This window comes from Salarias fasciatus, chromosome 10 (assembly GCF_902148845.1).
Source record: "Salarias fasciatus chromosome 10, fSalaFa1.1, whole genome shotgun sequence".
NCBI classification, from domain to species: domain Eukaryota; kingdom Metazoa; phylum Chordata; class Actinopteri; order Blenniiformes; family Blenniidae; genus Salarias; species Salarias fasciatus.
In genome coordinates this window covers 21,091,431-21,106,436 of record NC_043754.1, presented here as the reverse complement: position 1 = coordinate 21,106,436, position 15,006 = coordinate 21,091,431, and the positions used below count along the sequence as shown (strand labels likewise).

The 15,006-nt window shown below is 47.2% G+C and overlaps 3 protein-coding genes across 4 annotated transcripts; 2 read left to right on the top strand and 1 right to left on the bottom strand.

Annotated features, from left to right (window-relative positions):
* Window positions 1-39: 39 nt before the first annotated feature.
* On the top strand, window positions 40-1,911 carry ndufa2 (NADH:ubiquinone oxidoreductase subunit A2). Of its 2 annotated transcripts, XM_030101059.1 has the most exons (4): window positions 40-192; window positions 1,486-1,592; window positions 1,685-1,776; window positions 1,825-1,905. In XM_030101059.1, exons 1-3 carry the CDS (start codon window positions 89-91, stop codon window positions 1,774-1,776), a joined length of 303 nt encoding a protein of 100 aa, XP_029956919.1. In that variant the 5' UTR covers window positions 40-88; the 3' UTR covers window positions 1,825-1,905. The 2 variants fall into 2 exon arrangements, with proteins under 2 accessions (XP_029956919.1, XP_029956918.1); XM_030101058.1 differs by having other exon boundaries at window positions 1,685-1,911.
* A 554-nt stretch (window positions 1,912-2,465) lies between these two features.
* ik (IK cytokine) lies at window positions 2,466-7,241 on the top strand. Its single transcript, XM_030101567.1, has 20 exons — window positions 2,466-2,643; window positions 3,338-3,404; window positions 3,525-3,617; window positions 4,075-4,134; window positions 4,229-4,396; window positions 4,476-4,590; window positions 4,673-4,743; window positions 4,826-4,872; window positions 4,982-5,145; window positions 5,258-5,366; window positions 5,443-5,482; window positions 5,575-5,740; window positions 5,841-5,859; window positions 5,942-6,026; window positions 6,116-6,202; window positions 6,282-6,339; window positions 6,423-6,511; window positions 6,763-6,871; window positions 6,951-6,985; window positions 7,094-7,241. Exons 1-20 carry the CDS (start codon window positions 2,634-2,636, stop codon window positions 7,119-7,121), a joined length of 1,620 nt encoding a protein of 539 aa, XP_029957427.1. The 5' UTR covers window positions 2,466-2,633; the 3' UTR covers window positions 7,122-7,241.
* Window positions 7,242-8,705: 1,464 nt separating this feature from the next.
* On the bottom strand, window positions 8,706-14,835 carry LOC115395757 (dachshund homolog 2-like). Its single transcript, XM_030101401.1, has 10 exons — window positions 14,394-14,835; window positions 11,420-11,529; window positions 10,358-10,444; window positions 10,144-10,275; window positions 9,892-10,043; window positions 9,647-9,794; window positions 9,371-9,528; window positions 9,145-9,292; window positions 8,939-9,064; window positions 8,706-8,858 (listed from the first exon to the last, which is right to left on the bottom strand). Exons 1-10 carry the CDS (start codon window positions 14,780-14,782, stop codon window positions 8,812-8,814), a joined length of 1,497 nt encoding a protein of 498 aa, XP_029957261.1. The 5' UTR covers window positions 14,783-14,835; the 3' UTR covers window positions 8,706-8,811.
* Window positions 14,836-15,006: the final 171 nt, after the last annotated feature.

The window sequence follows — 15,006 nt, the reverse complement described above, 5'->3', positions numbered from 1 at the left end:
TTTACTCGGGGTTTCTTTGGAAGCCTGTCAGGATGAACTCAGGGCATTTCGCCCTCGCAGCGTCCTTGACAGACAACACAGAGCTAAGATGGCGGCCGCCGTAGTCCGGACTCTGGGCTCAAGTTTGGGCAAAAACCTCCGAGAGCTTCGCATCCACCTCTGCCAAACGTCCGTGGCCAGCAGCGGGACCAGGTGAGATCTGTGTCGGGGTACTAAGGAGTTAAACCCCGAATCAAGGTTTTGCTGGGGAAAGATTTGAAACACTAAGAGCTGACAGCTAACAGCTAGCCGAAAGTCATTGAAGATTGACCCCGCCCCCCTCCGCTTCTGATTGGCTCTCGGTAACATTCTGACCAATGTTCGTAGCGTCTACCGTCAAGACAGCTAGTAACAGCCAATCAGAGGCATAGAGGGGCGGGCCATGTTGAGAAGCTACCAGCTAACAGTTAGCGTAGCATGGTTAAGACCGCATCCTTATTACATCAAAACGTAAAGTGTGTGTGTGTGTGTGTGTGTGTGTGTGTGTGTGTGTGTGTGTGTGTGTGTGTGTGTGTGTGTGTGTGTGTGTGTGTGTGTGTGTGTGTGTTCTCGTATTTCTATCCTTGTTGGGGCCAAATGTCCCCACAAGGATAGCAAAACGTGGAACGACGTGCCTTGTGGGGACCTTTTTCCGGTCCTAAGTAGGAGAAACAGTGTTTTCTTGACCATGTTGTTGTTACTGAAAAAAGTAAAAGTGCAAAAACATTTCTTTAGGGTTAGGCTTTGTTGTGGTGTGGGTTAGGGTAAGGGTCAGGGTTAGGGACTAGACATGAATGGGAGTCAATGGACGGTCCCCACGAGGATAGAAATACGAGACTGTGCGTGTGTGTGTGTGTGTGTGTGTGTGTGAGAGAGAGAGAGAGAGAGAGAGAGATGAGGGTGAGGGGAGACAGGTGAAGACCACCAACCAGTGCTACCTAATGGGACTGTGGAATGATGAGCGTCTGTGGCGTTATCAGATGGTTTTAGAAACCCATCCAAACCTATCAGTTCCTGATTTGGTACAGATGAGCAAAAACTTGATTGGCTGTTATTTATTTCAGAAAGCTTTTGGCAGGACTTTCTGTCAGATGGGCTGTAGAGGGAGGGAGGAGTGTGGAAGGCATAGAAAATAATGTAGAAATAATACAGTGATGAAGCAAAGATATTTCAACACAGAGCCTTGAGAAACCCCCTGGCGGGCCGGGGAATGGCACACACACACATGCAGAGAACAATGCTTTATAAACACTGACAATGGCAGAACACCACGGACATTCTTATGAACTCATGGCCAAGTTGGATTGTTATTGACTGTATAACTACCAAATCCAGGAGAATGTGGACTGAAAGTCACTACACTGCAGGCAGACGTTGTTGTTATTGTCTATTTTTGTTGTGTTTGTGTGTATTCTGCTAGATTATTTTGATGATGGCAATATTCAGTGTGTGTTTCCATGATTACAGAAACTTTATTGAGCAGAACTACGTCACCTTGAAGAAGTCCAACCCCGACTTCCCCATCCTCATCAGAGAGTGTTCAGGAGTTCAGGCTCGCATCTGGGCCCGCTATGGTGAGGCTGCTGCATGGCATCATGGGAGTCCATCAGACACTATGAGTGTGAGTGTGTGTGTGTATAATGATGTGTGTATTTTGTCTCCTCAGACTTTGGTAAAGAACAGAGCGTCTCAGTGGAAAACATGTCAGCCGACCAGGTGGCCTCAGCTCTGCAGACTCTGGTTCAGTCCAAACCCTGAACTCCTCCCTCTCTGACCCCCAGATGGTTCAGTCCAAACCCTGAACCCCCCTCACCTGACCCCAGATGCTTCACTCCCATCTGGTTTCTTGTTTATGTGAATAAATGTCAATAAAAATGTTTCTCTGTGCGTTCACTTTTGTTTTTCTTCTTCATGGACACATTTTTAGTTACTCTGAAGGAGGAAAATTTGGGGGTGTTTTGGACAGTTGGACAGAAACAGGTTCAGACATGTTCCTGCCTCTCTTCATGTTGCGGTTTTGGTGTCAGGAACTGAGTCTTCAGTGTGATCTGGTGCAGCTGGACTGCGTCTTCCTGGAGGAACAGTGAAGATCAAGAGCGTGAATCATCAGCAGGTTGTCTGTTTGAAGCCTGAAGCTGAATCTCCAGCAGGTCCCTGAGGACCTTCAGTAGTCCCTCTCCCTGCCTGCAGAGGGCAGTGAAGTTCAGCGTGTTTACCGCAGCACTGCCTCATTGCACAACACCATCAAATGCAAACAGTGAAACCAGAGGAGGTTTGCGTATGCAACGTATATTTTTGTGGACGAAGGAGTTAATAACAAAAGCAGATTTATTTAAACCATTGATTTAAATAATGACGTTTTCCCGAACTGCGGTCTGGTTGTGAGCTGTATTGCGCGCCCTCCTCCAGCAGGGGCCGCTGGCGTCAGCGCGTCAACGGGAAGTGACGTAACAGGAAGTTAGGAAACGCAAACAAACAGCTAAGCTAACAGCAGCGACAGAACGCTAACAGAAGGAGCAATACACGCAGATTAAATTAAACACGGAGCTTTATTTAGCCTCCGAGGGGCTTTAAGAAGGTTTGAGGCCGAAGGAGGATAAAAAAAATCCGCCGAAATGCCTGAAAGTAAGTATATTAGCAACATGCTACACGGTTAGCTGTCTGTGTGTACTTTCACTCTCAGAATTCGACTGGTTGGAAATGTCTAAAAATGAAATTCATTTAATAATAACTCCCCTCTGAAGACTGTTATAAACCAGTGTACTTAACTTTCAGTGAGACCATTAGTTCAGTTTGCACCGGTCCATTTTCCTGCAGGTTCGAAGCTGTTGTACTCATCAGCAGTAGGACTTTAAATGAGCGAATGAATATCAAAATCTTCTCTAACACTTTAATCCGAATGATAAACATAATTTAACTGACATTTCTCACAGAAGCTGATGTGCAGAGTCAAAAGTTTGATTTTAGAGGTTCATTCTCAAGTTTAATAACCCCATTAACGTGCACGCAGCAGTGTTAGGGTGCATAAATGCTGTTATTATTTATTATATATTTAAATATGATCAAAAATCTTTCACAAAATCCCTCGAGGTCCTCTGCAGTGTGGGATTGGGGTGAAAGCAGTTTTTGCGATAGAAATTTCACTAATGTAATCAGCGCTCTGATATGTGTTTGTGCTGCAGCTACTTCTGGAAGAACTGATGAATTAGAATTATGACACAAATGAAGATCGGAGCAGAAAATCTGGAAATATCCCATTAGTCACTGAAAAAAGGCTTGATACTGTGTGTGCATTAACACTATGTCTGTGTGTTTTCAGCTGAGAGCTACTCCAACCCGCTGGCCCCCGAGGGCCACGATGTGGATGACCACAGAGCTGCTGCTCAGTGAGTCACACACACACACACACACACACACACACACACACACACATACACACACTTTGTCGTGATTTTTCACACCACACTGTGTGTATTTTAATGTGTTTTATTTCTTTCTCTCTTTAGGTCCAAACTGACCAACGATGATTTTAGGAAGCTGCTCATGACTCCGAGGGCGACGCCGTCCTCGGCTCCTCCCTCCAAGTCCAGACACCATGAGTGAGTAGCGTAGAGTCGGTCCGACTGTGAGGACACTATTCTGCTGTTGAGACCATAAATAAGTAATGGCTATAAGAGGAGAAACTGAGATTCAAATATAAATCAGAATTCCAAGAAAGACATTTCAACAATAAAGGGAAATGAATAGAAATATCAAAAGATAGAATTCCTGAGGTAAATGTGGGAATTTACTCAAATTCCAAAATATGAGCTTTGATTTTGGTTACAATGCTGAATTTGTCCAAAGCAGAAGTGTTCTGTGAAATCAGCTGTAAGATGTGATGGAGGCGGTGAGGAGGACTTTACAGGACGTCATGTGACCAGGACTCATTCCAGCCTCTGCACACTTTCCCTGCCGATAAGGAGTTGCTTTTGTCCTAACACGGAGCCCTGAGGATTCCCATCATTTACTCTCCTGTTCTTTTGGTTCACTAAAAGTAATTGATGTGTTCCCCAGAATGCCGAGGGACTACAACGAGGACGAGGACCCTGCAGCGCGGAGGAGGAAGAAGAAGAGGTGAGACAGCCGACAGGAATGAGAGACACAGTTGTATAAGCGTGATCACCGTCTGTCCACAGTCTCACTGTAACAACCTGCACGTCCGTTTCAGTTACTACGCCAAGTTGCGTCAGCAGGAGATGGAGCGCGAGCGAGAGCTGGCCGAGAAGTATCGAGACCGAGCCCGAGAGAGACGAGATGGAGTCAACAAGGACTACGAAGAGACCGAGCTCATCAGCACCACGGCCAACTACAGAGCCGTGGGACCCACAGCTGAGGCGTGAGTACAGCCGCGCACCTCCACGTCTCTCCTGCCCTCGCTCAGATTACAATCACGCTGTGTCGTTGTCGTTACGCAGGGACAAGTCGGCCGCAGAGAAACGTCGGCAGCTCATCCAGGAGTCCAAGTTCTTGGGTGGTGACATGGAGCACACTCACTTGGTGAAAGGTCTGGATTTCGCTCTGCTGCAGAAGGTCAGACTGACGCTCAGGTTTATCAAGAAGGAACCCGCACCTCCTCTACACTTACTCACTCGTGTGTGTGTGTGTTTTACAGGTGAGAGCTGAAATCACCAGCAAGGAGAAGGAAGAAGAAGACATGATGGAGAAAGTCCAGAAGGAGGCCAAGTACGAACAAAACCACTGGTTCACTGAAGGAAGTCCTTCTGAAACTTCATCTATAACTGTGTGTATTTGTGTGTGTGTTTAGGAAAGACGTGGAGCCTGAGGAGAAGATTGAGTTTAAGACCCGTCTGGGTGAGTGTGGCTTCCTGTCCTCCTCTCTGAGAGAGCAGTCCCCTGCAGGCAGGGTTTGTGTTCACAGTTGGAGTGAAGCTGGTGGTGTTGGTGCCTCCTCTCTCCTCAGGTCGGAGCATCTACCGCGTGGTGTTCAGGTCCGGCCTCTATGAGAGGAACGAGCTGTTCCTCCCCGGTCGGATGGCGTACGTTGTGGACCTGGACGACGAGTTCACCGACACCGACATCCCAACCACTCTGATCCGCAGCAAGGCCGACTGTCCCAGTATGGAGGTGAGTCCGAGTAATCTGATTACACTGACAGGAGGAGCCGCCACGACTTCCTGATACACAGTGAAACTTGAGCACGAGTAGGAAAGATGAGATCCGTTCCTCTGTCCCTCAGGCCCAGACCACTCTGACCACCAACGACATCGTCATCTCCAAGCTGACCCAGATCCTGTCCTACCTGAGGCAGGGGACACGCCACAAGAAAATCAAGAAGAAGGACAAAGGTGGGTCGCTGTCTGTGGATTGGCCCGTCCTCCAGGCAGGAGCGTCGTCTCACCTCCTCACCTGTTTGTCTTTCAGGTAAACTGGACGACAAGCGAGCTCCCGAGGCCGACATCAGGTTAGTCCTCCCGTTCCCGTACATCCGTCCACTTCTGTCCGTCAGACACAATCAGCTCACACACACACGTGGCGTCTTCGCCTGCTTTTCAGCATCTTTGATGACATTGGAGACTACATCCCGTCCACCACCTCGTCCTCCAAACCCTCCAAAGACAAGGACCGACACCGGGACAGAGACCGAGATCGGGAGAGGGAGGAGGACAGCAAGAGCCGCAGACACACCTACTTCGAGAAGCCCCGAGGAGACGAGCAGCAGGTCAGACACACACACACACACACACACACACACACACACACACACAGTCACAGTTCAGTCCAGCTCCCGCTAACCTTGTTAATTGTGTATGTGCATTCAGGTGATGGAGGTTGATGCAGGTAAGTCTCATTTCTGTGTTTTGAGTCAAATGTCTGTACAGGACAGGCAGTGTTTTAAACTCATTGATTGTGTGTTTTTCAGGCCCAAGTTCAGTCAGAGAGCAGATCAAGATGATCAATGAGAAGTTTGCAGGCGCTGCAGGCAGCCAGTGGCAGGACCAGGAGCCATATCCTTCACTGCCATTGGTCATTGGGCGAGGGGGCGGGGCTTCCTGTCTTAGTTGTATTACTGCAGTATTTCTTTAACGACATGTACTGGACCTGGGAGGAGAGACTCCGGCAAGGAGCAGCTGGGAGATTTCTTCGGAGGATCAAACTCCTACGCAGAGTGTTACCCCGCCACGTAAGACACACAGCCCCTCCTCGGTGTGTGGCCAGTGGGCGTAGCGTGACGCAACCAAACTCCCTCTGTCTCTCTGCAGAATGGACGACCTGGCTGTGGACAGTGACGAGGAGGTGGACTACAGCAAGATGGATCAGGTAACTCCAGTTCCCAGCATGCAGTGCTGCTCATTTTGCGGTGTGTGTGTGTGTAATCACTTACCCATCTCTGTGTGTCGCAGGGTAATAAGAAGGGTCCACTGGGTCGTTGGGACTTCGATACTCAGGAGGAGTATTCAGACTACATGAACAACAAGGAGGCTTTGCCCAAGTATGTTAAATTTATCCTCAGTATTCAGAGTGTATCATTAAACCCTCACCAGTGACTGACAGGTAGTACATTGATTATACCTTAGCAGTGACTGACAGGAAGCAAAGTTTTATTAACCCCTCAGCAGCAACCGCCAGGCAGAAGAGTATGATAAAAACCCTCAGCAGTGACTGACAGGCAGCAGACCCTTAGATGGCTGTGATTAAACCGTCAACAGCGACTGAGCGTGACGTTGCAAATTGTCCCCGCAGGGCTGCGTTTCAATACGGCATCAAGATGTCTGAAGGCAGAAAGACTCGGCGCTTTAAGGAGACGAACGAGAAGGCCGAGCTGGACCGACAGTGGAAGAAGATCAGCGCGGTGAGAAACAAACTAATAAACATGAAGAGAATAAAGCTGAAGTGTGTGCTTTGCATCAGCTGAACTGTTTCTTTTCCAGATCATCGAGAAGAGAAAGAAGATGGAGGCCGACGGGTGAGTGCCCAAACACTTATGTTCGCCTCTTTACTTAGTGACACAGATCTAGTTAAAAACAAGAAGTGTAAATGCAAAGTCAACACTCTTCATCTTTCTCTTTTCCAGGGTGGACATTAAAAGGCCAAAGTACTGAAGATCTTGTTTGTTTACGTGTTTATTTCTCCATCAGATTGATATTGTGATTTGTGTTAACCCGCTTGTAGAGTTGTGATTGTGCATCAACAAAACAGCCAATAAAAACATGATGACCCAGTTTGTTTCTGGACTCTAATGTACTGCCGAGGCGCCACGGGGTGGAGGTGGGCGGGGCTTCACTGTGGAGTTCAAAGAGTGCCGACATGCTAATGTAGTCATAAACAACTTGACACATCAATGCAAACTTAGCAACGAGGCTAATGAGTGGTGCTTAATCACTCTGTGTGTGTGTGTGTGTGTGTGTGTGTGTGTGTGTGTGTGTGTGTGTGTGTGACTAATGAGGTCCGGAGCCCCGCCCACCACAAGTGTGTTTGTGTTGGACGGACATCAAACAGGAAGTTTTGATGTTTGTGTTTTCGAGGACGGGGAGAGTTTAATGTGACGGCTCAGCTGAACAATGGAGGCGTGCTGTTCCTTAACCTCATTAGTGCTGAAGCTGTGTGTGCAACAACTTCGTGTCGTTAACTGAGGCTGAACCATTTCAGGAGAAACCGACGCAAATATATGAAAACGCATTTTCATTTAGTAGATAAAAAACCAGCGGGAATCAGGAAGACTTTGGCTCCAGTTTTCAAAGTCAACATGATTTTTATTGTTTTTAACCAACCAATCACAGGAGCAAAACAGAAGACCAACTTTAAGAAACTGGCGAATCAGAAAACGGGAAGCTCTGTGAGGTCAGGAGTCAAAACATATATATTCATTCTTAAAAATCATCCTCCTAATGAATCTTTTTTATCTATTCAACAAAAGCTTTGATTGGTTAAAAACAGGTTCTTATTTTTTGTGGGAAACATAAACGAGACCAGCTCTCTGTCGATGACGCCACTAAACAAAAGCTAACAAGCAAAATAATGTCTGTTGCAACAAAAGCTGATGATCAGTAGTGTCCAACACTTTAGTATCAACACAGTAGAAATCACTCAAAACTCATAAACTGTACACTTCACATAAAAAGAGAGCTGCCTCGTTAAGAGCTCGTTAAACAAGCCGCCGCCCACTTGTGACCTCACACTGAAACACTTACTGAAAACACTCACTGAAACACTCCAAATCTGTCTCCATGGAAACCGACAGAAGCGCTGCAACTGCACATGAGCACAACACCTGGCAAAAATGGTTCTTCTGCACATGCTCAGTAGATGGACAGTAACGTTTTCCTCCAGAGTGTCATGACCCTTGGTCCATATTCTCCTGGTCCTCTTCGTGGTCCTGCTCCTGGACTTGGTAGATTTAGAGTTGAGAGTCACCGCCACAGTAATCGAACTTGGTCATCTGTCCATACTCCCCTTTATTAATGTTGATATTGTTCTCTATGCTTTCCTTACAGAAACAACCAACAGCTCCCACTAGTGGCCCTACATGCTAACTACAACTTTTTAGGCTGTGAATTAGTTTGCTCTAACAGGTCATCAAAGGAACTTGTTTCTGATTGGATAGTCACCTCTATGACATCACAACATAAACAGGAAGTCAGATTCAAAGCAAAGTTTGACGAGAGCAGGCAGCTGGAGTCCAACATGGCTCCACCCAGTGCAGGTGGCTGGTGGTGAGTTTGAGTCTTTCATGTCTTCTCTGCTTCAGAAAACTTTTTTCTTCAGGATAATTAAAATTACGAGGAATCACTATCAGATTTCCTGTTTGTTCCCATGTGGACTTTCAGGACTCACTGCACCTGAAGAGAAAGACACCCCAAATAGTTCCCTCAGTGTATTATCTCTGGACCACCATGGCCGGAGATTAGTTCTGTCTCACCTGTCAGAGTGTCGCAGTGTTTCAACGCTCGCTGCACCTCCTCTCGCCTCCTCCACTCAAAGTCCAGCGCTTCCTGCAGCCTCCTCTTCAACCTCTTCTCCTTCCTCAGCCTCTTCTGGATGGACGCTGAGGAGGAGACACACGTGTGATGTGTGACCTCATCACCTGCCTCCCATCAGCCCCCCCTCCGCCTCCACCTCCCTCACCTGTGGCGTGCAGCTGGGAGCTCAGGTGTCTCTGCAGGTTCTGCCGGGCGTCCCTCTCTCTCTCCAGTTCCAGTTTTAACTCTTTCCTCTCCTGCTGGCTGTGTGTGTGCTGACAGCGAGCGCTCTCTGCTGCCACCTTCAGGAGACCCTGAAATGCACGCACTCTTAGCGGCTGTCGCCATGGTGACAGAGGTTGATGTTGCTCAGCCGCAGGTAGTTTTCTCACCTGGATGTTAGTCAGCAGCGTTTCTGTGGACGACAGCCCCTCGGCCAATAGGAGCGGAGCAAAGGCGCTGTGCGTGTGGCTGTTGGACAGCGGAGGAGCGGCGAGTGCGAGCTTCTCATAGGTCGGTTTGAAAAGGGGGAGGGGCAACAGGCCGTCGTCTACAGGTATAACAGGACAGGGGAGAACAGCGCAAACATGGAACAGAGGGACAGGAACAAAAAGATAAAGACAAAATATATGGAATATTCTCGTGTGTTTGTGTGTGTGTGCACTGACCCAGCTCTGGCGTGTGTGTTGTCAGGATTGGAGGTGATGCTGAGGGGGATGATGATTCTCTGGATGGTGATTGGCTGGTTAGCTCCTGGGGGCGGAGCTCCTCCTCACTGAGTGACAGAGAGTAGGAGGGGATTCCTGGAGGAGATGCCTAAACACATGTTAGCAGCAGAGTTTAGCATCAGCAGTGGAGCTGCTTTTTCTGGCATCGGCCTGATTGACTGACTGTTTTTAGTCCTGTTAGATACCTTGCTGCTGTCTTCTGTCTGCGACACGGCGGCCATGTTTGATAAACCACGGAGCTGTGTCATCTGGTTCATCGCCATGGCAACGCTGGCTGGAGGCAGGCCAATGGGAAGGATGGGGTGTGGCAGGACCATAAAAGGAAGTTCTGACAGACCTGAGGAGGTGCGGACACAGAAAGGCAGCTGCATGGCGCTACAGGCTGATGCTGGGAAAGCGGTGACACGCTGTCCAATCGGAGCACAGCTTCAACTCACGGTTAGCCAATAGAGAGCCGCGCTGATGCATAGTGTTGAGGTGTAGAGATGCCGAACCAGCAGGGGGCGCTACAGCAGAGGAGTGAGAAGGAAGGAGACGCTCCTTCTCCCAGGATGCTTCACTCCCTCCTGCTGAGAGGACCACAGGAGGAGTAGGAGGAGTCAGCGTCTGGGTCAGTGACCTATGAGCCTTTCTGACTGTGAGGAATCAAACCTGTGTCGTGGTTCTCCTGGTCACCCTGGAAACTCATCATCATCCTGATCTTCTGCAGCTTCAGGGCTTCGGACACCGCGGTCAGACCTGAGGAGGAGCAGGAGGACCTGATTAAAAAGGTTCCGCCTCTTGAAGAATGTGGGCGGGGCTCTTCTGTTTTGCTTCAGGAGGTCCGGAGGGAGGTGTAGGAGGAGGTGCTGCTTGTCCTGCGGTGTGTTCTGGATAATTAATGGATAAGTCGGCGGTCTCCAGTGATGGCTGCCGTCTCTCGCCCACTTGGCTCTCCCTGCAGCCGCTGGAGCTCTGATTGCTCCTCTAATTAACTGATGACAGGTAATGAGGGAAGCTGCTAACAAGGAAGCCTGGAACCAGAAAAGCTGTTAACGAGCGCCCTGGAACGTGGTGAGAACATGGCGGGCTCTCAGGGATTCACAATTTTATCTATATACAACACCAATAACAGTCATCTAAAAATTAACAACATGAACAGCAGGAGATGGAAAGAAACTCGATTTAAGACAGGCTTCTAGTTTGACCAGTTGGCCGGTTTCATAGATCAGTAGATTTGTGTATCGTCTGCATAAAAATGGTTGTTAATTGAGTGTTTCCTGATGATATTCCCTACAAGAAGCATCTATAAAGTGAAGAGAATGAGCCGAGAAAAAAAAAGCACCACTACTGTTATTTACAATTGACTTTTCAGAAAAACAAGACCAAAGTTATTTAGAATCAGAGAAGCAAGCTGGTGGCTGCTGCTCAGGTAAATCATGAAACCAAATGTTCACTGCACAGGTGGGAAGTCCAAAGTGCCTAACCCTATACCCTGAGCACGGTCTGTCAGGCAGCTCAGACTAATCACACCAAGTGTTTCAGTTCTCCTGTGGAGTCACTCTTTGGTCAGAAATATAATTAGCGCGCCTAATTAGCCAACGTCAAACTGACTGACAGATTGGAGTCTCACCTCAAGCAGTGGGTCACATTAGGAGATTTCCAAAATAAAACACTTTCTGCTGTTGAAACTGATCCTTCATTTCTATTCATAAATCGCCTTGTTTTACGCACCTGTCTGAGACAGCAGGGCGGGGCTTAGCAGTCTGTGTGGGAGGAGCCTGGAGCCGTCCGTCATGTTGGCCACGCCCAGAGAGCGCTTTGGAGGTCGACCAGGTCGAGAGCTGCGATGGAGAGAGGAACACACTGAGTGAAGCTGCCACACACACACACACTGCTAATGGTAACATGACGATTTTTGATTCAGAAATAAATTCATATTGGAATCATCATTTTAATCAGAATCAGGTGTTTTCAAGCTCATTTTTCTTTTCACTCCTTCCCAGTTCATATTTTCAGGTGTCACATGGAATCACATTTAGAGACTCACTCGGACTCTGAACTCCAGGTTCAGGTCTTTGCTCTTCTGTTCTTGATCATGTCCCATGTGACCAAGCAGACCTGAAGGCAGCTGTTTTAATGGTAGAAACTAGTTTTCCGGGCCTTGAAGGCTCTCTCTCCAGAATGTCATCACTTATAAATGGGGTAATGTTAGAGAGACAGGTTGTCTCTGACAGCAGTGAGAGGGAGGAAAATGAACAAAGGTTTCATTAATCACCGCTGAACTCTCAGCTGCCCTCTTCTGCTCACAAACCTTTTTTAAACATGAACTCCATACTGCTGGAAAACACACTAACACACACTATGAAACCAAAAACATACCCAAAAGCCTATCACCAGGCCTACACACACCAAGAAACAGCCCACAACAACCAAAACCAACCGCTTAGAGAGAGAGATTCATTATATAACTGGAATAAATAAAGACAAGCTCATTTTTACATGGGTGCCCAAAGAGCTTCCCACCTTTTTTTGTGATCATTTTCAGTGATTGGTGACAATGGTTGGAACAAATACAGTATTGATCTAACAGTGACATAGAGCTTCTCTTTGAATTTCCAATAGAATCAAACACATTAAACTCCACTGCAAAGTTCTCCATCGGCCAGTTTATAGATTGCTCTGAGCCTCTATTAGAACCACAAAAGCTCTCGCTCTCATATTGTTGCCATTCTTCACTTCATCCTGATTAGGGACCTTTTCAAAAAAAAGAAAAAATCTACCTCATGGAGTCTCTGAAGGAGAGACGGTCCTGCCTTCCAGTAGAAACACTACTGCCTCGTTCAGAAGCCGAAACAGGGAGCCACAGCTCTTGACCTCTTCTTACCAGTCAATCACTTTTAAAAAGTCCTCTGGAAAAAAAAAAAAGAAAATCTCCTATTTTAAATGACTGATTCCATGAGAAACAGCAGACTCAGCCAGGCTCAGCCCCCACAGGGCCTCCAGGTAACCTCAGTCCCAGCTTTACCAGCACAGGTTGAAGTTTCTACTTTAAGGGAGAGAGAGAAACCAGATCATCGTAGTATTGGGAACGTAACATCCCTGATTCTGCTCTCAAGCTTCAAAGGAGCACTCAAACCAACAGTCCCACGGAGGCTTCCCAGAATGCATCACTTTACTCTGAGTGTTGTTAAACTTCAGTATTTACAGACGTGCTCCTCATCTGTGAACATCTGTGATCATTCTTCTCTTATCTCACATAATCTGCCTTACAAGCTGTCAGCCGTACATAAATAAATGCTGAGAAATCAACGTCTTTTGGAACAAAGAAATGACTCCGAAATAAAATAAAGAAATTGCTATTTATGTGTAGCGTTTGGTTGCAGTGGTCATTCTGAAGTGGCTCGAAATACAAATTTGATTTGAAAATAAATAGAAAGAAACAGAACAATCCTGATCAGACGACATGTGTTCAAAAGCCCATGTTGCCATGGTAACCCCCCCCCCCCCCCCCACACACACACAGAGGTCACGGTTTGACTGACTGATCCAAAAGAGCCCGCCCAGTAAATTAAATTCCTCAGGACAGTGTGTGTGTGTGTGTGTGTGTGTGTGTGTGTGTAGGTTTCCACCTTTAATTAAACTGAAACAAGAGGTGTTTTATGAAGTCTGTGTACAGACACACGCACGCGCACGCGCACACGCACGCACACACACACACACACACACACACACACACACACACACACACACACACACACACACACACACACACACACACACACACTCTCTCTCAGTCAGTCAGTCATCAGTCTCATATCATGACCTAATCTGATGTGTGTGGTCAACCTTCACGCTAGAACACACACTCTATAAATCTTTCGTAGGGTGTTTTTTTTTTTTTTACAGCTTTATGTTAAGATTAATACTTCAAGCTTTATTTAAATTTAGAATCATTCTTAGAGCAGGTTTCTCATAGTAAGAGGCTCCAGAAAAGTTACAGAAAATGTGAATAAAAATCATAGTTCATTTGGAGAGGCTCTGCTACCGTGAATTCAGTCTTTCAGTTGTTCTTATTGTAAAATAATATTTTGTTACTTCAGATTTGTTTAATTTTCTGAATTATAGTTTCAGATTAAGAAGATTTGTGTTTCTGACTCTTCTCTGACCTATTATAATAATTTCTGACTTGTTATTATTCCACCTCCTGAGCATCATAAAAATGTATGTATTCTTCAGGATTTGATCTTAAATGTATTTCAGTGAGATTTACGTGATTTTTTGGCTCTTCTTTCGGAATATCAAATAATTAAAAATATTTTTACACATTATTTATTTTTAATTTTAATTTTTTTTCTGATTGAATGCTTTATATTCCCTATATATTTTCCTTCAATGTGTGTTCTTCAAATTGTCAGAGTTCACATGCTTTTGCTTGAATTGTTTGTTTTTTTGTTTAAATGATTTTAATGAGGATTTTTTTGTTGTTGACGTTTTTTTTAATAAATAAGTGTTAAGTTCAATGTAATTTATAATTGAAGATTTTTTTTTTAATTGAATTTGATAAATATATTTTTGTTTTTCAGTTCTAATGGTTTTGTCCTTCTTCCTCTCTCCTCTACGCTCCCCGCTCTACTGTGGTCTCGGGTCTCCCCCCGGCCCCGGCCCCGGCCCCGGCCCCGGCCCCGGCCCCGGCCCCGGGTCTCACCTGGCGCTCGTGCAGTCCCGGTACAGCGTCTCGAAGTCGGCCCTGCTGATGAGCTTGCAGCGGTTGACCCCGGGCTGGATGGCCCCGAGGCCCCGCAGCACGCGGACCTGCTCCACGGTGCAGACCACCGGGCTGAGCCGCAGCCGCTTCAGCTTGGTGTAGACGGTGTGCAGCCCCCCCACCAGGTGCTGCAGGAACAGCTGGAACACCTGCGGCAGGCACAGCAGCTCCGAGCCGCCCGAGCGGAACGACGCCACCTGCCGCCCGCGGACCTCCACCATCCGGCACTCCGCCTGCGGGAGGGGGGCCTCTGGAGGGGCGCTGCACGGCGGCTCCGGCCGGAGGAGGGGCCCGGGTCCGGGCCCGGTCCGGGGGAGGGAGGCTGCCATGTCCGAGGAAGAAAAGTCACTTCTTCTTTCTTCAATGTCTGCTGAGCTTTTACTCCTCCCTCTCTCTCTCTCTCTCTCTCTCTCTCTCTCTCTCTCTCTCTCTCTCTCTCTCTCTCAGCCAATCAGATGTCTGGACCACAGACGGACAGGCCTACTATTGGACGAGGAGATGAATTAAACGTTTATGAGTCCATCCTCTGGTCCTGATGAGCAGAAATCAATCA

Excerpts from the sequence above, each read along its gene's own strand:
- ndufa2 (XM_030101058.1), top strand. The coding sequence starts at position 89 with ATGGCGGCCGCCGTAGTCCGGACTCTGGGCTCAAGTTTGGGCAAAAAC. Across the intron at positions 193-1,485 it reads GTGGCCAGCAGCGGGACCAG|AAACTTTATTGAGCAGAACT; the intron begins GTGAGATCTGTG and ends CCATGATTACAG. Across the intron at positions 1,593-1,684 it reads TCGCATCTGGGCCCGCTATG|ACTTTGGTAAAGAACAGAGC; the intron begins GTGAGGCTGCTG and ends TTGTCTCCTCAG.
- ik (XM_030101567.1), top strand. Across the intron at positions 3,618-4,074 it reads TCCAAGTCCAGACACCATGA|AATGCCGAGGGACTACAACG; the intron begins GTGAGTAGCGTA and ends TGTGTTCCCCAG. Across the intron at positions 5,367-5,442 it reads AATCAAGAAGAAGGACAAAG|GTAAACTGGACGACAAGCGA; the intron begins GTGGGTCGCTGT and ends TTTGTCTTTCAG.
- LOC115395757 (XM_030101401.1), bottom strand. The coding sequence starts at position 14,782 with ATGGCAGCCTCCCTCCCCCGGACCGGGCCCGGACCCGGGCCCCTCCTC. Across the intron at positions 10,276-10,357 it reads CCAGGAGAACCACGACACAG|CAGGAGGGAGTGAAGCATCC; the intron begins GTTTGATTCCTC and ends TGGTCCTCTCAG. Across the intron at positions 8,859-8,938 it reads ACACTGCGACACTCTGACAG|GTGCAGTGAGTCCTGAAAGT; the intron begins GTGAGACAGAAC and ends CTTTCTCTTCAG.